The 26,793-nt window shown below is 44.5% G+C and overlaps 1 protein-coding gene across 1 annotated transcript in view; it reads right to left on the bottom strand.

Moving 5' to 3' along the window:
- LRP11 (LDL receptor related protein 11) overlaps nucleotides 1-26,791 on the bottom strand; it is a 46,552-nt gene extending 19,761 nt beyond the window's left edge. The window contains exons 1-5 of the mRNA XM_017883652.1: nucleotides 26,223-26,791; nucleotides 21,311-21,468; nucleotides 11,400-11,541; nucleotides 5,713-5,838; nucleotides 4,148-4,357 (exon numbers count right to left, since the gene is read on the bottom strand). Of these exons, the coding sequence (XP_017739141.1) occupies nucleotides 4,148-4,357; nucleotides 5,713-5,838; nucleotides 11,400-11,541; nucleotides 21,311-21,468; nucleotides 26,223-26,538 (952 nt within the window). The 5' untranslated portion in view covers nucleotides 26,539-26,791. The remainder of the gene's footprint in view (nucleotides 1-4,147; nucleotides 4,358-5,712; nucleotides 5,839-11,399; nucleotides 11,542-21,310; nucleotides 21,469-26,222) is intronic.
- Nucleotides 26,792-26,793: the final 2 nt, after the last annotated feature.

Genomic DNA, 26,793 nt, shown 5'->3' with positions numbered 1-26,793 from the left:
TCTCAAAAAGTAAAATAAAATAAAATAAAATAAAATAAAATAAAATATAAAATAAAATAAAATAAAATAAATCTTATTACCGTTACTTTTTTTAGTGATAGATTTAGTTAAATTGGAGGCATAACATTGAATTACTAGCACATGCATCTCTTTCAAGATGACTTTTAAAATGTTCCCTTGCTTGGGTGAAGAGGATTTACACAAATACATAATGATTATGCTGTTTCATCTCAAAGCAACCTAAAATTTAACACTTTAGGGTATTGGTTTCTGTAAGCTAAATGTTAATGTATTTACAAATAAATGTATTGGTATCTCTGGAGTAGGTATATATGTATGAGTGTATTTAGTAAGTGTCCCTTACTATACATCAGTGCAAATGTCAAGGTTTTTTCCCCCCTTTCTGGCTAACTTCTTAATTTCAACTCTTATTTCAAGATACTTCCTTAATACTCTTCAAACATAAACTTAATTGTGAGCCAAGTTTGACTACAGAAAACAAGGTTCTTCGTTGAGAACCTGCCCTGAATCCTTACCTGGCATCACAGGAATGATTTGACTCTCTGGTCCCCAAAAGGCGGAATGATTCCTCTTCTCTGTGTTTGATAATGCAGGTGGCTTGTTTGGAGCCGTGGCTTTCTGAGACTTTTCCACCAAGGAATCAACCCCTGCATCTTCACTCGGCCCTGTGGTTCTTGGCAGGGCAGGACTAGCTGCCATGTGGGTTACCATCTTGCGGTCCAGGCCTACTGAAGTGTGGAAGAGCTACTGTTACTTGCTGGATTTCTTTTCTGAGCTTTAATACTGAAAGCACTACATCTGCAGCTCATTTAGAATCATGGATATTTGGATATAATAGCCCACTCATCTAAGGCATGTCAGAGGACCATAAAATCTATTCTCTCTTGTTTTCAAATGGGTAATTTATTCTTTTTTCTCATAGTCAGCTTTCCAAATGTTACACATAAAGAAATTGACAGGGCCCAGCATGGTGGCTCATGCCTATAATCCTAGCACTTTGGGAGGCAGAGGTAGGAGATCACTTGAGCCCAGGAGTTCGTGACCAGCCTGGGCAACAAGGCAAAACCCCATCTCTACAATAAATTAACAAAATTAGCTGGGCATGGTGGCACATGCCTGCAGTCCTGGCTACTGGGAAGGCTGAGGTGGGAGAAACACCTAAGCCTGGGGAGGTCGAGGCTGCAGTGAGCCATGATCATGCCACTGCACTCCAGCCTGGGTGACAGTAAGAACTGGTCTCAAAAAAAAAAAAAGAAAAGAAATGGACAAATACTAAACGTAAACTTAAGGTTTTGTAACTCTTTGTCCTTCCTCAAATCCATACTTCATTAAACTTTTGTCAGTTTTCTTCTTTCTTACAGGGCATTTCTATGTGTATGACATTATAAGACTGATTTACAGCTCTGGCTCTGACTTAGCCATACCCTGGTGTATTGTAAATTTTCTTTAAAAAAGTATCAAAACAAAACATCAAATCACGTCAGTTTTAAGAAAGCACATGATATGCAGCATTTTAGGAGAGAAAAAACCTGGAAAATTGAAAAAAATTAAAACATAAGCAATATTGAAAATTTAGGCCGGGCGCANGTTTTTCTAGATGCTTTTAACTTTCTTTGTATTTTTCTGTATTTTCTACAGTAAATCTGTATTTTAATAATTTGAAAAAACCCTAATATGTTATAATAACTGGATATCTAATCTCTCTGCATCTGTGAAAGGCTGTTCTTTATATCTTCATAACCAAATCCAAAGGTTGGTTATCAAAAAAGCAAAAGGGGAGATCATAAATAGATTGGAAATTGGGTGCTGACTCCCATCAGCTGCAGGTGGCAGCCTGGAGCATTATTTTCTTTTTTTTCCTTCAGCTTTTAAGTTCTGGGGTACAAGTACAGAATGTGCAGGTTTGTTAAACAGGTAAACATGTGTCATGGTGGTTTGCTGCACAGATCATCCCATCCCTACGTATTAAGCCCAGCATCCACTAGTTATTCATCCTGATGCTGTCCCTCACCCCACCTCCCACCCTCTGACAGGCCCCAGTGTGTGTTGTTTCCCTCCATATGTTCATGTGTTCTCATCATTCAGCTTCCACTTCTAAGTGAGGACAAGCAGTATTTGGTTTTCTGTTCCTGCGTTAGTTTGCTGAGAATAATGGCTTCTAGCTTGCAGCACTATTTTCAAAAGGATTCTGAGCTAAGTCCACATTCCCCATGGGACAGTGCTGGGATGGATGAGCAACACCTAGCATGGGTAAGGGCTGATGGGGTAAAGTATGAATGTCAGCCTATTTATCATTCCTCAGTGCTGGACAGCACCTTGGAAGACATCTGGTTGAAGTCCCTTATTAACAGATGAGGCAACTGAGGTCCAGAGATATGAAGGGACTTATTCAAGGTTCTAAAGGTAGAGCCAAGACAGGCTTTGGTCTCGACTCTACTTTCAGCTAATTTGTTCATGCTCACGCAGTTCTCTCCACCACAGTGATATGGTAGGGATTCATCCATCCTGGCCTCTGATAACACAGATCTCTCCATAAACTCTTCACCCCTTTGGCAGTCCTGCCAAAGACGCCTGGTCTCCCCTGACTCTGTTTCTTAGGTTGTGATGCTCTTCTCCATACAAACTGTCTTAAGCAGAGAAAACCCACTAAAACCACATCCAAAGGCTTGCCGATTTTGCCGATTTTACCAGTAGGTGGCAGTACCAACAAGGAATGGACCAAAAAAGCAGACACTTGCAGTGTACTTAACCAAAACTCAGAAAGAAAAGCCCCTTAGAATGCAATGTTTTGCAGACACATTTTTATGGAGGCACTTAAAATCTACAAGGCACATAAACAAAGGAGTGGAAGGAAATATAACAAATATTAAAAGCAGTTTTCAAAAGAGGTGGCATTTTAAGTTCACTTTCCTTAAATTATTTTGCATCTTCCATATCTTGTACAATGAACAAAAATTTTTCTTAATAAACCTACTAAAATCATGTCAGGTTATTTCAATACAATTTATGCAGAGTCTGAAAAGACATTACAAAAGCTTTTGGAAATGTGATAATCTCTATTTCTGTCTCATGTCACATAATCATGCAAATAATAAGTGTGAAAAAAATGATGGAATCCTGTAATACTTACTGATTGATTGATTGAGACAAAGTCTCACTATGTTGCCCAGGCTGGTCTCAAACTCTTGACCTCAAGCAATTCTTCTGCCTCAGCCTCCAGAGTAGCTGGGATTATAGGTGAGTCACTTCACCTGGCTAAATTCTGTAATGCTTTAGTCATGTGAATGTATTTTAGGCCAGGTGCAATGACTCACACCTATAATCCTAGCACTTTGGGAGGCCAGCTGAGGTGGGCAGATCGCTTGAACCCAGGAGTTCAAGACCAGCCTGCGCGACATGGCAAAACCTTGTCTCTATAAAAAATACAAAAATTAGCCAGGCATGATGGTCCCAGCTACTACACCTATAGTCCCAGCTACTCAGGAGGCTGAGGTGGGAGGATCATGTGAGTTTGGGAAGTTGAGGCTGCAGTGAGCTGTGATCGTGTCACTGTACTCCAGCCTGGGCAACAGGGTGAGACCCTGTCTCAAAAAGTAAAATAAAATAAAATAAAATAAAATAAAATAAAATAAAATATAAAATAAAATAAAATAAAATAAATCTTATTACCGTTACTTTTTTTAGTGATAGATTTAGTTAAATTGGAGGCATAACATTGAATTACTAGCACATGCATCTCTTTCAAGATGACTTTTTAAAATGTTCCCTTGCTTGGGTGAAGAGGATTTACACAAATACATAATGATTATGCTGTTTCATCTCAAAGCAACCTAAAATTTAACACTTTAGGGTATTGGTTTCTGTAAGCTAAATGTTAATGTATTTACAAATAAATGTATTGGTATCTCTGGAGTAGGTATATATGTATGAGTGTATTTAGTAAGTGTCCCTTACTATACATCAGTGCAAATGTCAAGGTTTTTTCCCCCCTTTCTGGCTAACTTCTTAATTTCAACTCTTATTTCAAGATACTTCCTTAATACTCTTCAAACATAAACTTAATTGTGAGCCAAGTTTGACTACAGAAAACAAGGTTCTTCGTTGAGAACCTGCCCTGAATCCTTACCTGGCATCACAGGAATGATTTGACTCTCTGGTCCCCAAAAGGCGGAATGATTCCTCTTCTCTGTGTTTGATAATGCAGGTGGCTTGTTTGGAGCCGTGGCTTTCTGAGACTTTTCCACCAAGGAATCAACCCCTGCATCTTCACTCGGCCCTGTGGTTCTTGGCAGGGCAGGACTAGCTGCCATGTGGGTTACCATCTTGCGGTCCAGGCCTACTGAAGTGTGGAAGAGCTACTGTTACTTGCTGGATTTCTTTTCTGAGCTTTAATACTGAAAGCACTACATCTGCAGCTCATTTAGAATCATGGATATTTGGATATAATAGCCCACTCATCTAAGGCATGTCAGAGGACCATAAAAATCTATTCTCTCTTGTTTTCAAATGGGTAATTTATTCTTTTTTCTCATAGTCAGCTTTCCAAATGTTACACATAAAGAAATTGACAGGGCCCAGCATGGTGGCTCATGCCTATAATCCTAGCACTTTGGGAGGCAGAGGTAGGAGATCACTTGAGCCCAGGAGTTCGTGACCAGCCTGGGCAACAAGGCAAAACCCCATCTCTACAATAAATTAACAAAAATTAGCTGGGCATGGTGGCACATGCCTGCAGTCCTGGCTACTGGGAAGGCTGAGGTGGGAGAAACACCTAAGCCTGGGGAGGTCGAGGCTGCAGTGAGCCATGATCATGCCACTGCACTCCAGCCTGGGTGACAGTGAGAACTGGTCTCAAAAAAAAAAAAAGAAAAGAAATGGACAAATACTAAACGTAAACTTAAGGTTTTGTAACTCTTTGTCCTTCCTCAAATCCATACTTCATTAAACTTTTGTCAGTTTTTCTTCTTTCTTACAGGGCATTTCTATGTGTATGACATTATAAGACTGATTTACAGCTCTGGCTCTGACTTAGCCATACCCTGGTGTATTGTAAATTTTCTTTAAAAAAGTATCAAAACAAAACATCAAATCACGTCAGTTTTTAAGAAAGCACATGATATGCAGCATTTTTAGGAGAGAAAAAACCTGGAAAATTGAAAAAAATTAAAAACATAAGCAATATTGAAAATTTAGGCCGGGCGCAGTGGCTCAAGCCTGTAATCCCAGCACTGTGGGAGGCCGAGACGGGCGAATCACGAGGTCAGGAGATCAAGACCGCCCTGGCTAACACGGTGAAACCCCCGTCTCTACTAAAAAATACAAAAAACTAGCTGGGCGAGGTGGTGGGCGCCTGTAGTCCCAGCTACTCGGGAGGCTGAGGCAGAAGAATGGCGTAAACCCAGGAGGCAGAGCTTGCAGTAAGCTGAGATCGCGTCACTGCACTCCAGCCCGGGGGACAGAGCAAGACTCCGTCTCAAAAAAAAAAAAAAAAGAAGAAGAAGAAAATTTGACATTTGTGACTTAGACTGGAGACATACTGAATTCTCATTTAAGGCATAGCTTTTACATGTAAAGTTATAACCAAAATCAAGCAGGGGAAGGACACTGCATTTGCGTTTTATTCTCAGAACACAGACCTCCCAACTCCATCCCTTCCAGCCACTGCCTGGCAATGTGACACAGCCAACTCACGATTCTGGCAGAAGTCTTCATCAGACCCATCAGGACACTGCTGCACTCCATCGCAGGCGAGCGTGATGTCAATGCAGCAGCCATCGTCACAGAAGAAGTGGTAGCGCGAGCAAGTGTGCAAACATCCTGTTTGTAAACAAATCTCAAGTCACAGGAGTGCAGGAGAAGTTCAGATTCTCAAGATGTGGATGACAAAGGGGAGTCCGTGGGGATGATAAAATCAAGATGGGGATGACAAAGGGGAGTCTGTGGGGATGATAAAATGCATTTGGGGGAAGAGATGCAAATAATCAGGCAAACCTAACAGTTTGGGCAACAGGTTCTGAAGAGGCGGGAGGGCTCTTTTTGAGCCTCCCGACTTAATTCTTTGGACTCCTCAGGGGCTCTTGGTCTGAGGGCTGTTCTCCATGCTTGCCTTGCTCAGGAGGTGGCACAGAGAAGCAGCAGTACAGGTCTCTCTCCACCCTTGCTTCCCCGCCTCAGCTGTCTCCCTCTGCATTCATTCGTACACGCCATTGTTGGAACCACTTCTTCTGGCTGTTGATTGCTCTGCAGGAGGCCACCTAACACCGTCCCACTCAATGGATGGCAGTTGGCTATGTTTTAACAGAGGTACCATTTTATTTATTTATTTATTTACTTACTTACTTACTTAAGATGAGGTCTCACCTTGTTGCCCAGGCTGAAGTTGCAGTGGCGCAATCTCAGCTCACTGCGACCTCTACCTCCCGGGTTCAAGAGATTCTCCTGCCTCAGCTTCTGGAGTAGCTGGGACTACAGACATGCACCACCACACCTGGTTAATTTTTGTATTTTTTGGTAGAGATAGGGTTTCACCTTGTTGGCCAGGCCGGTCTCGAACTCCTGACCTCAACTGATCCACTTGCCTCGGCCTCCCAAAGTGCTGGGACTACAGGTGTGAGCCACCATCCCTGGCCCAGAGGTACTATTTTACATGTGCTATGTCTTACATTCTTGTTTCCTAAGTAATACTTTTCATTGAGATTAACTTTTTACTACTGAATCCTATTTGTTGATTATCATAACATCCCTGATACTGTAGAGAATAAACAAAATATTTAGTTATGGGCTGGTATGAATTTTGTTTCATGAAATAATGACATTGGCCGGGCGTGGTGGCTCACACCTGTAATCCCAGCGCTTTGGGAAGCTAAGGCGGGCGGATCACGAGGTCAGGAGATCGAGACCATCCTGGCTAACACAGTGAAACCCCATCTCTACTAAAAATACAAAAAATTAGCCAGGTGAGGTAGCATGCACCTGTAGTCCCAGCTACTCAGGAGGCTGAGGCAGGAGAATCACTTGAGTCTGGGAGGCAGAGGTTGCAGTGAGCCAAGATTGCGCCACTGCACTCCAGCTCGGGCGACAGAAGAAGACTCTGTCTCAAAAAAAAAAAAAAAAAAGAAAAAAGAAAAAAAGACATTTTCTCCCTTCTGGAGTTCTTAGGAGCTTTTAATTTGCAGTGGAATTTATAGGAGTTACAAATATTTTCCTGAAATGCATTTTCCTCTCCCTTGATTAAGCCAACTTTATGACTTAGCTAGATGAGAACCAGGTGACTATCTGGTACTGGCAACATGGACTAAAGCATAAGGCTAGAAGCAACTCACAGGAGCTCCACAGTTTTACAGGGACAGAATGGACTAGACAATTCTCTCAGGAACATGGGGGAGTGGCAGATTACATGACATTCCTTCAAAACCAAATGGCTGAGCAGAGTTCACAAACCCAAGTGAAATCTTGGACATACACTTGTTTGTTTGTTTGTTTTTTGTAGATATGGGGTGTCACTATATTGCCCAGGCTGGTCTTGAACTACCGGACTCAAGCAATCCTCCTGCCTCGGCCTCCCAAAGTGCTGAGATTACAGATGTAAGCCACCACGCCCAGCCTTGGACACATCTTTTACTGAGAAGTGGTTAAATCAAGAGGTTGGGAAAGGAGTCTATCTTGGTGTAAGGCAATTTGAAGATATACTGATCCAGGAGGAAGAGAGGTTAAAGAAGATAAATGCTGATAGAAGCTCCTGTGGAAGAAGAGGAAGCAAAGAGCCTGCAGTCATGACTGAGAATATGGGCCGGAAGGAGAGTCAGCTCTGGCCACTGGGAAGAAGCAGTGAGTGGAGGTGGGGGACACGCTGGATATCAAGTGGGATACAGTTCCTCGTCAGGTTTCTTAAATTCATGGCATGAAAATCCCAAATATCTCAAGGTTTTATTTATTCCTTGGTGGTTTTGGAGATGGATCCATATTTGTAAATTTTCTATTTTTGGATTAGCAGCCTCCAAACTTTTTTGATCATGCATCCTGATCAATAATATATTGTTGAACAGGCATCTCCAGTTTATTTATTTATCTATTTATTTGAGACGGAGTCTCGCCGTGTCGCCCAGGGTGGAGGGCGGTGGTACAATCTCAGCTCACTGCAGCCTCCAGCTCCCAGTCTCAAGCAATCCTCACATCTCAGCCTACTGAGTAGCTGGGATTACAGGCGTATCTCACAACATCCGGCTAGTCCAGTTTATTTATAAATAATATGTGCATACTACTATACTAACATGGGTGTATCTTATGAAATATACTGAAATTTTAAGGAAAAAAATTAAAATCAACAAAAACATAAACTCTGCTATCTTCTTTCTCACCCTAAAAATGTCTTGAACAACTCAGGGGCATCCTGTTTGGAGACTGCTGAGCTAGATCATGTTGGAAGAGCTTGCTGGCTTGCTGTTTGAATAGATCATTTTCTAAACATGAAAATGTTCAAAATGTCAACTTATTAAAAATTGAACTAAGTTATATTCATATAAGCAGGGTACCTGCTCATCTGTCTACCTCAGCTGGTGTCACCCTTGGTTACCATAACATCTGGGTCATTCATTGCAAGACCAATACATACAGTGGACGGGAGGGAAACACTTGTCTCTTCTACCTCTATTTTCCAATGTCTCTCTGTGGTGTTTTATTAACTTTAATTCATAGCATGTTATTCCAATATAACCAGTAAGTGATTCTAGACAGCAGTTAGTACTACACCAATTCCTTTTTATTTTCCATATAAAGTTACCCACACAGGACATATACTCAAGCGGCCATTGAGTAAACAAAAATGATTCATGCATCACTCTCTGCCACTTCAAATACAGTTTATTACCATCTTGGAGAAGGGCCAGAAATTTACAGCTGGCAATTTACCTCTGGAGCCCGGAAAGCTGCCTGAGTAAATAAACCAGGGCAAACAAGTGGCTGGTGAGGTGCTGGCCATCTGCTCATATCAGCGCAGGCCCTTCCTCCCTCCCAGGCACCTCAGTTGTACAAGAGCTATCCTTTTCTGATTTCTGTGGGGATGACAGGGTATCTGTGTCTTCTTCCCAAGAGTCCTTTCCTCCCAGAGTCAGCACTTGACTCAGACCCTGTCCAGGTGAGTCCTCGTACCCAGGGGGCAAGCCCTCTAGAGGGCGCCCAGTTCTACAGAAGTGAGTCATCCCCACTGGAGCCAGAGTCATGTCTCCACTGGTCCTGGTGGCCAAGGGACCAATGATGTTTTGAGTAGCTGGCTGGCTCTCCTGTCCAGCTGCAATGAATCGGCAGGGCTGATGGAATCCAGGCTGGGCTGGACAGACTCTGTTTAGTCGCTATCACTGGTGACCTCACAGTGCTGGCATGGGCTGGAGTTTGGTGCCTGTCCTGTCTGTGAATGGTTACCCTCCTTCTGTAACTTACAGTAAGTTTAACCCCTGGCTGGGCAGGAAGTGATCAGCCAAACAAATTTTTAATGTCGCCTATGAAAATTACCAAAGTGGACAAGTCCTTAGGATTCTAAATTCTCTAACTCCTTGGAAAATTTCATTTCCAGTATGCATACTAACCTCTGTTTTTGATAGAGGTCTAGATCCAATATAGTACAAGTAAATCACAGTCCTGTTGCAACTCTTTTATCCTCATTCTGCACACTGCTGGCCTAATTACCATCTAGATCCTGAGTAGTGAAGACTGAGAATTCAACAACGTCAGAGACTTACTGCAAGTTTACCAGAGTGATGGCTAGTGACAGGAAGTCAGGGCCACCAGTGCACCACTCTATCCCCAGTGCCTGGCAAGGTCCCTGCACGCTGCATACACTAAGAAAATACATAATGACCGAGTAACAGGATATTTAAATATACAAGATCTTAGCACCTCTCCAGAAGTGAATCGTGTATGTGGTGAGGGGTTCCCTCTACAATACTACAATATCTTTAGTGTCGCTAAGTTCGACACTAAAAAAATTTTTTTTTATTTAAAAAAATTTGATGACCTAATCTTTCTTAGAAATGTAGCTGTTGGGCTGGGCGCAGTGGCTCATGCCTGTAGTCTAAGCACTTTGGGAGGCTGAGGCAGACAGATCACCTGAGGTCAGGAATCTGAGGCCAGGTTGGCCAACATGGTGAAACCCTGTCTCTACTAAAAATACAAAATTAGCAGGGCATGGTGGTACACACCTGTAGTCCCAGATACTTGGGAAGCTGAGGCAGGAGAATTGCTTGAACCCAGGAGGTGGAGGTTGTAGTGAGTTGAGATTACACCATCGCACTCCAGCCTGGGCAACAAGAGCAAAACTCCATTTCAAAAAAAAAAAAAAAAAATGTAGATCTTTAGAAAAGTAAGAAACATAGATGAATGAAATAAGTTTTACATTGTTACATTGTACAACAGAATGTGACAACCACCAAATGTATTTAGAGTTATATTATTAATATAGCTATGCATCTGTGTAGCCTATGAAAATGTGTAGGCAGTACTTTCAAATTGACGTGTCCTTTGCATATTTCAATTAATTTTAACCGTACTCCTTAGCTGCACTCTTTCTCTTTCTAATATTTTTGAAGTGATTTATTATATCAGCAATTGATTACACCCAAGAGCCAAGTCTTTCTTCAATCCTGTGGTATGTCTTTTCCTTGTTTTTTTATATGTATTTTTAATTGACAGAAAAGGAGTATATATTTATGAGGCACAATGTGATGTTTTGATATATGTTTGCATTGTGGAATGATTAAATCAAGCTAACTGATACATCTATCATCTCCCCTACTTGTAATCTTTTTGTGATGACAACATTTAAAACCTACTCTTCTAGCAATTTTGAAACAGGTAATACATTATCATTAACTACAGTCACCATGGTGTGCAACAGATCACCAGAACCTGTTCCTCCAGTCTCAGTGACACTTTGTACCCTTTGACCAGCGTCTCTCCTTTCCCAGTCGGTCCCCCGCACAGCCTCCAGTAACCACCATTCCACTCTCTGCTTCCACGAGTTCAGCTGGTTTCACTAAACTCCTTAGCTTCCCTCTTGGAACAGATGCATCAAATGGAGCATCCATCTGTAAACAAAGTCCTCTCCCAGAATAGCCGGGCAGTTGTCTTTGATGAAGTCAAGAAAAGCGGGAGCATCTCTTCTCATCCCCTGGAGTGCTCCCTCCACCCCAACCCAGTAGCATCAGCTAAGCCCAAAACAGAAGAGAGCCTGCTTTTGTTATTGTATTTTTAGCAAAGACTCTCTCATTCAGCAATAACCAAAATAAAGTGAAAGAGCCCATGGAGTGCAGAGCCAGAAGACAAAGCACCAACCCGACGCCGCCTTCCATAAGGAGTGGGAAGCGAGGGAAGGGCTTTCTTCTCACCTCCTGTGGAGTAGGCCGCACGAAGCACCGTCACTGACACGTTGTCAGAGCTTCTCTGCCCGGCAGTATCCATCACGGTCAGCTGGAAGGTGTAGGTTCCCTCCTGTAGGTGGGACAGCTTCAGGGTTCCTGATTGAGGCACCTGCCACACAGATGCGACACATCACATTGAGCAGCAGTCCTGAGCTCTGAGTCCAACACCATCCTCGACTGAAAGTCCATGTCCTCAGAGCAGCCCCGGGACCTGCCTCTGCACTCCAGCCTGAGGCTGCTGAACTACATCACACGCTGCTGGCAGCTGGCCCACCTTGAACTCATCAGTTCTAGTTTATTTAGGTGGCCAAGACCTTGACTGACAATCCCTTCTCTTGTCTGCAGCAGTTGCTGCTCCAAACCTGCACCTCATCCCCAGCCTCACGCTCAGGATCCAGGCCCTTCCGTCTCAGCAGGGGGCCTCATCAGCTTCAGGGAGAAAATCAGGACCATGACTAGGGCTCCACCACCCACCTCCTCCTGGGGCCCTACCTGTACCCACTGTCACCTCCTTCTGAGAGCCAGCAGGGAGTAGCTATCCCTCCTGTGTTCCAGGCCAACCCCTCCTTCTAGTCCTTGCCCTCTTGCTAGGACTTTTAGAACACTGACACATAGACTCATTTCTCTTTCAAATGGCTCTGCTATTACAATGCCCAAGTGTCTCTCATCCTAAGAAACAAACAAACAAAACAAAAAATAAAAAAATTCCCTGAGCTCCAAGGGCTCGCCAATCACAGCCCCACTTCCTTCCCATCTCCACTTGGCTCACTGAAAGGCCTCTCTGTGCCGTGCTTGCCGTTTCTGTTGGTTCACTTCCCATTTAGTCTTCCCCCACCCGGTAGAGCTGCTTTCCTCACCGTCCCCCTGAAACAGTGCTGGCAAAAGTCAATCACTAACCTAGCAAAAGTCATCTAGGTGTCAAGATCAGCAATACTATTTTTTAAAAATCCATGTTTGGTTGGGCGCGGTGGCTCACGCCTGTAATCCCAGCACTTTGGGAGGCCGAGGCGGGCAGACGATGAGGTCAGGAGACGGAGACAATCCTGGCCAACATGGTGAAACCCCATCTCTACTAAAAATACAAAAATCAGCTGGGCATGGTGGCGTGTGCCTGCAGTCCCAGGTACTCGGGAGGCTGAGGCAGGAGAATCACTTGAAAATCTGGGAGACGGAGGTTGTAGTGTGCCAAGATCACCCACTGCACTCCAGCCTGGCTGACAGAGTGAGACCTCCATTCTCAAAAAAAAAAAAAAAAAAAAAAAAAAAAAAAAAAAAAAAAAATCCATGTTTAACTGGCCCTTTTACTGTATCTGGCCACGCTGGCCACTTTGGCTATTTGAAAACCCCTGCTTCCTTGGCCTCCTTTTCTATCCAAGCTCCCCCACTCATTCCTTGCAGAGGCCCTCCTGGGCTTCAGTTCTGATCACTCCCTAACCCAGGGCTCCATGCTTGCCCTCTGCTCTCCCAACATTCACAGGCAGCTTGCTGAGCACGCTGGAGCAACAGCTTCTAAGGCTCAGCTCTGTGGTAGGATTTTGCTGGACATTCAGCCAAAAGACTGTTTCTTCAGCTTTCCTAATGATTCTATTACCCACTTAATATTCTACTTTAAAAAAGTCATTTCTGCTTAAATGAACTAGTCTGGATAGTGTCCTCTGCCAAATGCTGACCATTCGACATTCTATTACATTGATGCATTAATAATGGACTTTTGAAATTACAGAGGATTGCACTATTATAAGAACCATCTGCTTGTTTTTAATTAGGGAATCCTAGAATTTGGACTGACTTAGGCTTAGAGGATTTGTCAACACTACATATACACACCCACAGGATGCTTCACAATCATTTAGAGGTGATACAATGAGATACCGTGGTTGTCATATTTTATGCCACTTTAGCTAAGGTATGGATTTCCAGGTCCCAGCCTCAGAGAGTCAGAGTCAGTGGGTTGGTCAGGAGAGCGGGACCCAGGATTCTACACTTACCCAGCCCACCCAGGTGACCCATGATCCACACTGAAAGAAACACTGGTGCATGGTTAAGAGCACAGAAACCGGTGTCCAATAGACATGGGTTTGAATATCAGCCCTACCCTATACCAGCTGGGTGATGATGTACAAGTCACTTAATGTCTCTAAACCTCAGTTTTTTTTTTCATTTGTAAAATGGAAATAATAACAGTACCTACCTGATGAGGATCAAATAAGGTAACTCATGTAAAAGAGCTGGGCCTGGCCCATAGTAAGCGCTTAAATATATCCATTGTCTCCACTGGTTGATTCTTATCTCTAACTGAAGGACATTACACAATGACTCTTTACAGATAAAGAAATGAATCCCCATGGAGTGATTTTCATTCACTGAGACAGTGACAGAATTGAGACCTCGAGTTGTAAAACAGTCTACACTGGCCTACAAGCTGTCCATCACTTTCCCTGCAAAAGCCTTACTCTGGAGGGCTGGCAACGATGGCCACCTGCCCTTTGTTGTTTATTTCAAAGAGATGTTAAGCAGTGCTCACTGCCATGCTGTTACATTACCTTGAGGCCCAACTACACTGAGAGAATGCCAAACGGGTCATTTATGTGAGTGCTAAAATACTAAGGGCAGCAGAGAGTGCTCTAATGACAATAAGAGAATTTCCAAAGAGCCTGGAGTGGGCCACTGATGCTAGGAATCAGAACCCACTGAAATAAAAGTGGAAGTCAGTCTGAGACTCAGGACAAGACCGGATAAGGTCTTATTCTGATCGGATAAGACTTGGGGCTCAGGTCTTATCTGTCGGATAAGACCAGATCTTATCCGGTCAGATAAGATCAGAGAATCAGATAAATAAGACTGAAAACAAGACTAGAACTCTGGTTTGAGACCTCAAGATTGCATTTAATGATCCCTCTTTCATATCTCACCTCCAATCCATCGGGAAATCCCACGGGGTCTGCCTTAAAAACACATCCAGAATTTGACCATATATCACCCTGTCCACGGGTACCACCTTGCTCTGACCCCACCCTGTCTCTTGCCTGGGTCACTGCAGTGGACCAGAGCCTGGTGTCTCCTTTTTTCTGGAAACTTTCCCTCCCACCTCCATCTACAGTGAGAGGAGGGTCAGTTATGGCCTCTTCCTATGGGCACCAGGCTGAACCAAGGTGAGACAAAGACAGGGTAAGGTGCAGGTGGTGAAGCTCAGAGCTACCTAAGTGGAGGGGTGGGCGGGTATGTGGCAGGCTCTGGCTCTCTTTAAGCCTGGCTCAGAACCAGGCAGACCTTGCTGGCGGGCAGCAGTACAATAGCTTACGCCCTCATTTACTGTCTCTTGGGACTGAGGAACACAAGGGAGCATGGCTGCAAATGACAGGCATGCTGGAGAATGTCTAGGTGAGGCCCTGCAGCCTTCAGTCAAGTAAGGTGATACAAGAAAGCTGCTCTGTCCCAGCTGCTCGGCCTGAAAGCAGACAAGAAGCCCTGAGACTGCCAGGGACCAGCAAGTGCTGGCCCCCCGCCATGGTATGTGAGTGGAGGGCTGGGCTGCAGGATTGATTCAGAGCAGAGATTTAGAAGGTGGGTGTGACAGGGGGACGCCGAGTCATGACCAGATTCTGAGCGTGGCCATCGGAGTGGAGACAAAGTTAACAGAGATTTTAAAAAACACCAAGGGGCCGGGTATGGTGGCTCACGTCTATAATCCCACCACTTTGGGAGGCTGAGGTGGGTGGATCAGTTGAGGCCAGGAGTTTGAGACCGGCCTGGCCAACATGGTGAAACCCCATCTTTACTAACAATACAAAAATTAGCCAAGTGGTGCGTGCCTGTAGTCCCAGCTACTTGGGAGGCTGAGGCATGAGAAACTCTTGAACCCAGGAGGTGGAGGTTGCAGTGAGCCGAGATTGCACCACTGCACTCCAGCCTGGGCAACAGAGGGAGACCCTATCTCAAAATAAAATAAAATAAAATAAAAAATAAAATAAAATAAAATAAAATAAACCAAGGAAGCACTGAGGCCAAGGAGCTGGATGTGCCATCCATGAGGCTGCTGGCGTCACCGTGCCAGAGCTCCCTGCAAGTCAGTGAGTCACTGAGCTTCTGGGCATCGAAACTCAGAGTGCCAACGTCAGACTAAAACTCTGCAGGCCTGCAGTTCACTAGGAAGCCTCTTGTCAACACTGGGGCTGAAAGGACAGAGCATCCCTGGGTCAGGGGCCATCCCCACACCTGGCCTTGGCATGCTTCCCCACTGCCTGCCCAGGCACTGCCTCTCTGATGCAGCAACACTGGGTCCAGATGCAGATTATGATAATCACCTCAGCCTCCTGAGCACACTCCAATTTAGATCCATCCAGATTAAGTGTTCCTTCTCTGGCTCCTTTCATTTCTTCAGCTAACGAGAGCTGTCTCTCTTTGCACTCGGTTATTTAGAAGATGTAGAACTGTCACATGGACGCTTTCCCTTTAAGGGCCCAGGTGACCCTTCTATACATTTTCTCCCATTAAGATGGCACTGGAGAGAGGGTTTAAAGTGTTTCACAGACATGTTTCAAGTTTCAGGATAAAAAACTAGCTACATAGGTACACACAACATATCCAATTTGTAACCTGGAAACAGACATGATCATGAAACCAGGAGCTTCCAATCTCTGCTCAAGATCCCCGTTCAACAGTAGCAGCCTTTGGTGGTTGGCTTCTGGCCAAATCAATGAATGACTCAGCCTGTTTTCTGACTCAACCCCATCTTCCTAGCTAGGAATTTAGTGGCTAGGAATACACGTTTGGGCTTCTCATATACGTATAGACTAAATTACACACACACACGCATGCGCACACACACACACATTGTATATACTTGGTTACAAAAACTTAGTAGTACCTATTTAAAAAAATTATGTACAGCAGGTAGGCCAGGATGCAGTTAGTTTTAATTTAATAATGAAGTTGTTGGTTTAAATAATGTCCATCCTTTAGCAAGCTTCCTTACGTGTGGTTTTCTGAAGTCACTGCTGTAGACTGAATGGCTGAGTGCCCTCCCAAGGTCACATGTTCAAACCTAATGCCCAGTGTGATGGCATTTGGAGATACGTGCTCATGAATGAAGGGCATGTTAGTGCCCTTATAAAAGAGGCCCCATATTATTAAAAAGTAAAAAACAAAACAAAAACCACTAGAGGCTGGTGGAATGCTTACACAGTGCTGGTGGGAGTGCAAATTAGTTCACCCATTGCGGAAAGTGGTGTACTGTGGAAAGTGGTGTGACAATTCCTCAAAGAACTAAAAACAGAACCAGCATTTGACCCAGCAATCCCATTACGAGGTATATACCCCCAAAAATACAAACTGTTCTACTGTAAAGACACATGCACGCATATGTTCACTGCAGTGCTATTCACAATAGCAAAGATATGGAATCAACCTAAATGCCCAACAATGGTAGACTGGATAAGGAATATGTGGTACATATACATCATGGAATACTATGCGGCCATAAAAAACAACAAGATCATGTCCTTTGCAGGAACATGGATGGAACTGGAGGTCCTCATTCTCAGCAAACTAACGCAAGAACAGAAAACCAAATACCACATGTTCTCACTTGTAAGTGGGAGCTAAATGAGAACACACAGACAGAGAAAGCAGGACAGCAGAACGCTGGGACCTACTTGAGGGTGGAGGATGGAAGGAGGGAGAGGTTTAGAGGAAAAAAAACCATTGGGTAATATGCTTAATACCCAGGTAAGGATACAATCTGTACACCAAGCCATTAAGTCATAAATTTATCTATATAACAAACCTGCACATGTACCCCTTAACCTAAAATAAAAGTTAAAATACATTTAAATATAAAATAAAAGAGACCCCAGAGGGCTGCCTTGCCTCTTTCGCCTTATGAGGACGCAGTGAGAAGACGGCTGGTCATAAACTAGGGAATGGGTCCTCACTAGACACCAAATCTGATTGTATCTTGATTTTGGACTTCTCAGCATCCAGAACTGAAAGAAATTCATTTCTGCTCTTTAGAAGCCACTGAGTTACAGTGTTTTATTACAGCAGACCAAATGGACTAAGATAATCATTTAGTTAGAAACTTTTAAGCAACTGATGAATGTAAGTCAATGTACTGATTTATGAATTCCAAATCTCCTTGAATATCCTACTTTGTATCATGTTCCTAAATGTCATATTTTACATTCTAACTTCAGATTTAAATGTACTATGTTTAATAATCATGAAAGTCAGTGTCATTTAATGGGCTGCCTGAAAAATATGTGTCATGTTGCATTTTGATGTATTATAAATATTCAGTTAAGTGGATATAAAATATCCTGTTCAAGGGCAGAAAATATGTAACTTTAAATCCAGTGGATAGCCTCTTGGTTCTGACCAATTATCTATTCTGTCTTCACAAATGAAAAACACAGATCAGGTGCTGTGGCTCATGCTTTTAATTTCAGCCCTTTGGGAGGCCAAGGAGGGAGGACTGCTTGAGCCCAGGAGTTTGAGATCAGCCTGGGCAGCATAGTGAGACCTCATCTCTACAAAAAGTTAAAAAAAAAATTAGCCATGACTGTAGTCCCAGCTATTCAGGAGGCCGAGGTGAGAGGACTGCTTGAGGCTACAGTGAGCTATGATTGTGCCACTGCACTCCAGCCTGGGCAACAGAGTGAGACCCTGTCAATGAATGAATGAATAAATAATGAATGAACGAGACAAGTCAGGAACATGAGCTTTCCTGTATGCTTAGCGTCTAGTACAGTACTGGACACATACCAGATGCTTAAAAATTCGCTATTAATTGTTTCTTAACTAATCTGACAGCATAATTCCTTGCAGGTTGAATACCCGTCTGGGTCACTTGGACATGCAAAGATGGGCCCTAGAGCCTGATCTTAAAAGTATCGCGAGACAAAGGGAGAGATCACTACTCTGCCTGAGAAGAGAGAACAAGGGTAAGGAGCCCATGCAGATGGTGGAGAGCAGGGGAGATGAGAGGAGGGATGAATGGCTCAAGAAGAGGAGGAGGTGGGCACTCAAGGGAGAGCCCAATGAATGGATGCTCCTGGGTGCTAGGGACAGTCAAGGGACTTAGGAACAAAGGCATCCAACATCAGGTTTTAACTTAACTGTTTTGCTGTGTGACTGCCCTCCCTCCATTCCCAGCAACTTTCAAACTTAGCCCCATTTTGCAGCTTGAGGGTGGAGTGCATCAGTGTTCCAGTCAGCAGGAAGTCATTCTCAGAGAAAAAGGAATTTGATTTGAGAGGCCCAATTCTCCTGGCAGAAATGTTGGGGTGTGAAATCAGGCTGCTCAGGTTAAAGGGGTCAGAGGTATAGCTCCTGAAGGTTAAATACTGTTAAAGGAAAATTCTCAAAATGGTAAAGCTATGACTCTCACACAAATATAGCATGAATATTTTTCAAAGACATTAGTTAAAGAGGGAACCAATAAGGTGTTCAACTGATTTAAAGAATCTGAAGACTACATATATACAGTCAATCATGAATGCGAAGAAGAAGTTGCTAGGAGATGCAAAACTGAAATGGGTTTGCTAATCAGTACTGAAATGAATCTATTAATAGATTGGTTAGTATCTACATGTACTAAAATGTCATGTTTGAAATCTTATTTTCTCCAGGGTAAAAGTCAGTTACCCCTATATGCCAAATTTTTGTTTTTTTGCATTTCTATGGACAAGAATCATTTGGTTACTATCAGTTTTCTGCAACTTACAGATGTTAACCCTGAAGGATCCACTAACCAACCTCAGCATTCCATTGGAAGGTACTTGGTAATCTTTTGCCCACCTCAAAGTCTTCCACAGTGTTTCCCGACAGTCTTCATCCACCAAATGGGGATGTGCCTACAAGTGAGGGTGTCCCAGTGGATTACAGAGCTCTCTAAGCTGCCTGGCACTCAGTGGGTGCTCAACCCATGGGGGCTTTGATTGTGATGAAGTCTCAGCAGGATGAGTGTTAACTTTGGGGGACATTCATGAATGTATATCATTCTAAGACAGTTACAAATTGGTAACAGATGCTTCCCCTAGTGTAGGCTCTGTCATTTAGATGGCTTCATAACTTGAGGTCTACCTGCCGTCGCTGTTATACACGATTGAAAAAATGCAGCACAAACCTATTGTGTGATGTAGCTAGTTCATGTAATGAAGCTCATTAATAGAAGCAGAGGCAATATCTGCTTCTATTAGCAGGAGGTAATGGATGAGTCAGAAAACCAAAGTTTAAATATGGGGTTCAATTAGGGGTATTAGATGTTAAGAAGGGTATGGATTAATACGAGAAAATCCAGACAAGGCAGGATAGTGGTGGGCCTGAAAATCAATGCATATGAGGAACATCTGACAAATCATGGGGTGCTGAGTTCTGAGAACAGCATACCAAGTGGTGATGTTCTTTTTTTTTTTTCCCAAAGACCTCCAAAACTTTTACGCAGGGTAAAAAGATGAGTTCAGTGTTTTTCCAAAGGGAAGACCCAGCACCAATGCACAGAAGGAAGGGGAGGTGCAGCCTGCTTGCCCAATACACTGATGAGCAATGTCATGGACATGATGTGAAACAGTGAGCTTCTGCCCTTGGAAAAGTCAGGCAGACGGTAGATGAGCCTTGGAAGAGGTGTTGTGGAAGGCGCTCTTGTTTGGAGGAGAGGCTGGGAAGGATGCTGGATGTATTAGTCCATCCTCACACTGCTATAAAGAACTGCCCAAGACTGGGTAATTTACAAAGGAAAGAGGTTTAATTGACTCACAGTTCCGCATGGCTGGGGAGGCCTCAGGAAACTTACTAGAACAATCGTGGCAGAAGGCGAAGGGGAAGCAAGGCACCTTCTTCACAAGATGGCAGGAGAAATTACCAAACGCTTATAAAACCAGCTGATCTCGTGAGAACTCACTATCATGAGAACAGCATGGGGAGACCACCCCAGGATTCGATAACCTCCACCTGGTCTCTCCCTTGACAGATGGAGATTATGGGGATTACAATGCAAGATGAGATTTTTGGGTGGGGACAAAGGCAAACCATACTGGACAAGGGTGAGTCCAATTCTAACACAATATAATCGGGGAGTAAAATCACTCTTACTTAAATCAGTGGTGAGGGACTTCCTGATTTGTTTTTGTTTTGGTTCCAGTAGAATACAAATCAGTGCCTCCTTACCTCACCCTCTTTCTCCACTTCCCCTAACTGAAGTGGTTTGGATGCCGCTTATCTGCCTAAGTCAGGAAGTGCTTATTTGCCTAAGCCAGCAATTCACCCTGACAGGGTGAATAAAAACCCGCTTGTCTCACCACTCAAGACTTCCTGAGCATAGGCAGCCACCGGGCACATGGCTGATTTCCATCGGCGGCAATCCCAGGGGCCCCCGGCCGGAGCACCGCATGCTGGCCTCCCTCCCTCACAGGCCTGGTGCACCCCAGCAGACCTCGCTGCCAGGTAAGCTGTTTACTTTCTGGCTCGTGTGAAGGATAAGTTCATCCTATTGTTATTGTCCTCTTTAGACTCTTTCGTAGTTTTCAAATTTTCTACCTGGATCTTGAGCTAAGAAAAAGAAATAGAACTTTAAAAAAGTAATCTGAGTCATTAAAACAAAGTATGAGTCTTTTTCCTTGAAGTGTCTTTGTCCTCTAGACAAGTCATAAACATCAGCAAGAAGGAGGGTGGGCTCCAAGACAAATGATCGAGATTGCTGCTCACTCAGCAGAAAAGCACACTGAGATAATAAACCATTTTGGCACAATCCGTTTTACACATTCTTCATTTTATGCCTTCTGCTAGCGTACAGACATTTAGGGAGCATGAAGGGGCAGGACATCACAAAAGACCACTTCACTGAAATACCTGTTTTTGTTGGCAGTGACAACATGTGTTACCTTCATGTCCACTGACGGGTCCCCCTGCAGCAGCGCCCACTCATACTGGACGATGGCGTGGTCATCTGTGCTCTCGCGGCCGTCTAGAACCACCCCGTCTGTGGGCAGATGCAGAACCACATCCTGCCCAGCCTTGCTAAGTGGAGGCGCATCCTTTTCTAAGAAAGAAAATAAATAATTCATAAAAGATGATTTCTTATTTTTTCTAATTTATGGAGAGGTATCTTGTTTGCTGAATAGATATGATGCAGCAAAGAACTGCTAAGAGAATGCATATTAAATGGAAATTGTTTTTCTATTCATTTTAAGACTGTGGAATTTGCTATAATATGTGCAGGAGAGGCTGCGTGGAGTGCTGGCTGGTAGCAATTTTGGGGACAAGGCAGCATACTAGGTCCCACCAATGTATAAATATGGAGAAGCAGTTTTATTTTCTAGAGTGGATTTTTCACTTAATTTTAAAATCACTTAAGTTCAAAGTACTATTAAATAAATTTATTTAAAAAGATTATTATTATTTTGAGATGGAGTTTTGCTCTTATCCCCCAGGCTGGAGTGCAATGGCGCAACTTTGGCTCACTGCAGCCTCTGCCTCCCAGGTCCGAGTGGTTCTCCTGCCTCAAGTAGCTGGGATTACAAGTGTGTGCGACCACATCCTGCTAATTATTTTTTGTATTTTTAGTACAGACAGGGTTTTGCCATGTTGACCAGGCTGGTCTCGAACTCCTGGCCTCAGGTGATCCAACTGCCTCGGCCTCTCAAAGTGCTGGGATTACCGGCATGAGCTACTGCGCCTGGCCTTGAAAAGATTATTAAAACAAACCTGAAAAACACCAAATTCACCTCTAATGTGGATTTTCTTTTTTTCTTATCTTCAAGCTTTAAAAATAGGAGTGATATAAAGTATTCAATGAATGGAAAATATATTAAGTTTGAAAAGTTAAGGTAGATTCTCAGAGTCATACAAAATAAAGCCTGCATCAAAATTCTCTGGAATCCAATTTTTCATCTAGGAAAATTGAAGAGGTCCACCGCTTCTAATACCTAATTTATTTTTTATTTATTTATTTTTTTTGAGACGGAGTCTCACTCTGTCGCCCAGGCTGGAGTGCAGTGACGTTATCTCCGCTCACTGCAAGCTCTGCCTTCTGGGTTCACGCCATTCTCCTGCCTCAGCCTCCCAAGTAGCTGGGACTACAGACACCTGCCACCATGCCCAGATAATTTTTTTTTTTGTTTTTTTTTTTTTTTTTTTTTAAGCCAGGATGGTCTTATTACGTTAGCCAGGATGGTCTTGATCTCCTGACCTCGTGATCCACCTGCCTCGGCCTCCCAAAGTGCTGGGATTACAGGCGTGAGCCACCACACCTGGTCTCTAATAACTAATTTTTATAACAGTAGCCAGCATGCTCAGATGACTACAACAGCAAAACAAATCTATATTTACCTTTGTTTTTGTTTTGTTTTGCTTTTGAGACGGGGTCTCTATCACCCAGGCTGGTGCACAATCATAGCTTACTCATTGTAGCCTCCAACTCCTGGGCTCAAGTGATCCTCCTGCCTCAGCCTCCGGAGTAGTTAGGACTGCAGGTATGCGCCACCATGCCCAGCTATTTTCACTCTTTTGTAGTGAGAGTTGCTCAGGCTGGTCTTGAACTCCTGACCTCAAGTGACCCTCCCACCTCAGCCTCCCAAAGTGCTGGAATTACAAGTGTGAGCCACTGCACCCAGCCTATATTTACCTTTAACCTAGAATGGTACTAAATAATATAAGGTTAATTACGTTTATTTCAATATTAATACTTGACTGACAGCTGCTACAGGGATGACTGAAAGGATAAGCTACACAAAGAAAACATTTCTAAGAGCATAGTTACCAAAATTTTAATTGATGTAAACTTCTTAGTAAATTCACCCAAATGCACACATATTTTACAGCAGCAGCAACAGAACTGGAAAAACTCTACAGGTTTGCGTTAATACACCCTCTTTGGCATCCACTTCCCCATTCCTTCAGTGCCAAAGCTCTGGTTCAAGTGCTGGCTGGGCTTGCCCCTCTTTGGCTCACCCTGCACAGTGCTGCAAGGCACCGCCTCTCCTCCTGCTTTTGAGCCCATCACTTTCCTCCACAGGGGCCAATGTTGCTACCTAAACAAACTTCTAAAGGGCCGAGCCAGGCATCCCAGTGCTTGAGTTTTAGGGCTTACTGGAATCCCACCTCAGTTTCTCATTACAGAACAAAGGGTGACCACTCTTGATATATTGCAACTGAAATGACTCCTCTGGAATGCTAATCTGACTGGGTCATTCTGCCAGCAGGAAAAACCCTTCAGCAAGTTACCATTGCCTTTCAGATGTTTAGGACTTAACCCTCCAGGATTCTCTTCTCTTCTAGTGGTTCCCTCAATGCCCAGCACCAATGCCATTAGCAGCCAGAGCAGCCAGTTTCCACTAACCCTTTCCTATAATTCTGATGAATGTATAAGTTAAACACTCAAGCTGGAGAAACTGGTGCCTGAGTACAAGGCCTGGAATGTGAAAACAAATACATTAAGACCTCACCTGGGCTTTCTCAGACCCTAACATCTGATCGAAGGCATACACATACACCTTGTATCAGGGCCACTTACAATTAAAGAAATCTTTCCAAGGCTCTAGAGAAACTTTCCAGACCCCAGATCCTAAAGATTAGAGTGAATGAAACACTCCTGCTTGTAGGTGCACACTCTCACGCAGGCATAGAGATGGAATCGAATGTAAATAAACACTGAAGAAAAACTTGTAACTTTGAGGTCTGGTGAGTTACTCCAACCATCTTCCTGCCACCAGTTGCAGAAATAAACTCCCTTCTTTCCCAGTCTGTCTGCATTTCATTATCAGACTGTGAGAAAAAGCAGCCGGATCTTGTCCATCCAGGAACAAGGAGATTTATGTGAGGGGCCTGGGGCTCTTAGAGATGGGGCTTTTCTAAATGAGAATGCTGCTGCCAGTCACAAAGGGAAGATGCCTTTTTTTTTTTTTCCTTTTTTTAAAGCACATTACAAGGAATTAAGCACAGTTGCTTTTACATCCTATTATTAACTATGGAGAAGACATGTCCCATTTTCCAGTCACTTAAGAGTGAGGACTAGTAACTGTGATTTAAATAAGCCAAGTAAACAACCCCCTGCCTAGGAAGAAACTTGTTCTTCTGCCTTTTTCCACCTCTGAGGAGACACGGGGTTTTGCATGTTGGCCAGGCTGGTCTCTAACTCTTGGCCTCAAGTGATTCACCCGCCTTGGCCTCCCAAAGTGCTGGGGTTAGTTATGAGCCACCGTGCCCAGCCTCTTACAGTAATCTAAACTTTAAATTTTTTTTTCTATGGCATATTCTTTCCTTGTTTATTTTCCTTCTAAAAGGTTTCCTCTGGGTTTATAGGAAAGCTCAGGTAGGCAGTGTCAGTTTCTTCCAGGTAAGTAGTGAGAACATAGAGAAGAGACTTTGTTTCTTTGCTGCTGGGATATTTTGGTTCGTGTTTGAGCAGAGAGGATGTGTGTGGAACAGTCGTCGTGGGCCTCAGCGATGCTGGTGGGGGTCCAAGTGAAAGTGCCACCTGCCTCCACTTCAGCGGGAAAGTTACGGAGTCCTTCCCAGTGTTTGCCTCAAGGTCAAGCAGTCACAGGGTGACCCTTTAATACCTGCTCCCCTGACAAGGGTTCTGAGCCTCATCTAAGGTAGAGGTGGGGAGGGAGGCAGGATGTGATAGACATGATAGACACAGATTTCCCGACTCTCTTAATGGATCCACAGGTTTTGGAGAATGCACACTTTCAAAGGGGCTGAGCTCTGCCCCCATCTTGCTGATATCATTCGTGCTATTACAAATCAAACAGCAACAGAGCAAGATTAAACACACAGAGCATGACCACACGTGGGCACAATCAAGGTCTCTTATTCCCTCCATGACATTCATGTCCAACCACTACCATTTTTGTGCCTCCTGTATGTGTCCTGATTCTCTCCTTCAGAGCATCTACAAAGAGTCAAACCATCGAATCAGCATCATTTTTAGTCCTTAAGAAACATGCTTTAAAGTTTCCTATTTTCTTTTTCTTTCTTTTTTTTTTTTTAAGACGGAGTTTCCCTCTTGTGGCCCAGGCTGGAGTGCAATGGCCCAATCTCAGCTCACTGCAACCTCCGCCTCCTGAGTTCACGCGATTCTCCCGTCTCAGCCTCCCAAATAGCTGGGATTACAGGCGCATGCCACCAGGTCTGGCTAATTTTTGTATTTTTAGTAGGGATGGGGTTTCATCACATTGGTCAGGCTGGTCTCAAACTCCTGACCTCAGGTGATCCGCCCGCCTCGGCCTCCCAAAGTACTGGGATTATAGGCATGAGCCACCACGCCTGGCCTTAAAGTTTCCTATTTTCAATGAAAATCAATTCCCTTCTTTTCACTTTTTACAAAAGGGAGCAGTAGTTTTCCTCCCATTTTTGTATGATGAAAGCCACCGCAAGCAAAGTCAGGAGAGCCACGTTAAGAAACAGGAGTGGGTGTTATGAGAACCCCGGCATCTAATTAGATTTTGCTCTTGCAATTACGTAACAGAAACCATGCCTTATACAACCCATGAGACTAAAACAAACTTTTTTCTCTGAGCTTTTCTCCTCTTTTAAATCATATTTCCACGAATCCTCTCAGATCAGCCTTCCTCTTCAAGCCTAGAAAAATTCCAGTAGCACCTCAACGCGCCCGCCCGCTTCTGCCAATCTACTGGGCTTCCTCTTAAGACAGAGAAACCCAGGCCAGAAACTCCTCTGGGTGCCCGCAGCTAAAATAACTTGACACGAGTGTGTTTCGTTCCAACTTGGCGAGGGCGCTGCGGGACCCGAGCGCTCTCGCCAAGGCCAGCCCCTCAGTCGTGCGCTTACCCAGCCCGGGCGAGGCTCGCGCTGTGGCCAGGGCGGCGCCGTCCGGGGTGCGGCTGAGGCTGTAGCTGCTGTAGCCGCGGTGCAGCGCGAACTTGCAGACGTTGCGGCCACGCGCCGTGCAGTTGAAGAGATAGCAGCCGAGCACTGCGGCCGGGGGCGAGGGCCGCCGGGGCAGCTCCACCACGGCCACGGAGCAGCGCGGCTCGGAGCAACAGGCCGCCACGCATTGCCGCCAGCCCCGCACGGCTGCCGGCGCCAGCAGGAAGCTGGCACCCGCCGCCAGGGAGTCCTTGGTGCGGATGATGACGTCCGGCATGGCGCTGTAGCCGCCGCCGCCCGGACCCGGGCAGTCCTCTTGGGGGCTGCCGCCCGAACGCAGCTCCAGCTCCAGCTCCTCCTGCGGCCGCTCCTGCTGCAGCTGCCGGCGGAACTCCTCCAGCAGCTGCTCCACGCCCGACAGCTGCGCGTGCAGTTCGGACAGCGGCGCCGCGGGCGGCAAGGCCGCGCGGCCGCTCGCCAGCCACAGGCAGAGCAGCAGCAGCCCGCGCAGCGCCCCGTGACGCGGCGGTCG

Source organism: Rhinopithecus bieti, unplaced genomic scaffold (genome assembly GCF_001698545.2).
Source record: "Rhinopithecus bieti isolate Rb0 unplaced genomic scaffold, ASM169854v2 scaffold_13747, whole genome shotgun sequence".
Lineage (NCBI taxonomy): Eukaryota > Metazoa > Chordata > Mammalia > Primates > Cercopithecidae > Rhinopithecus > Rhinopithecus bieti.
Note: the sequence above shows the minus strand (reverse complement) of the source record. Positions and strands in the feature narration are given on the sequence as shown.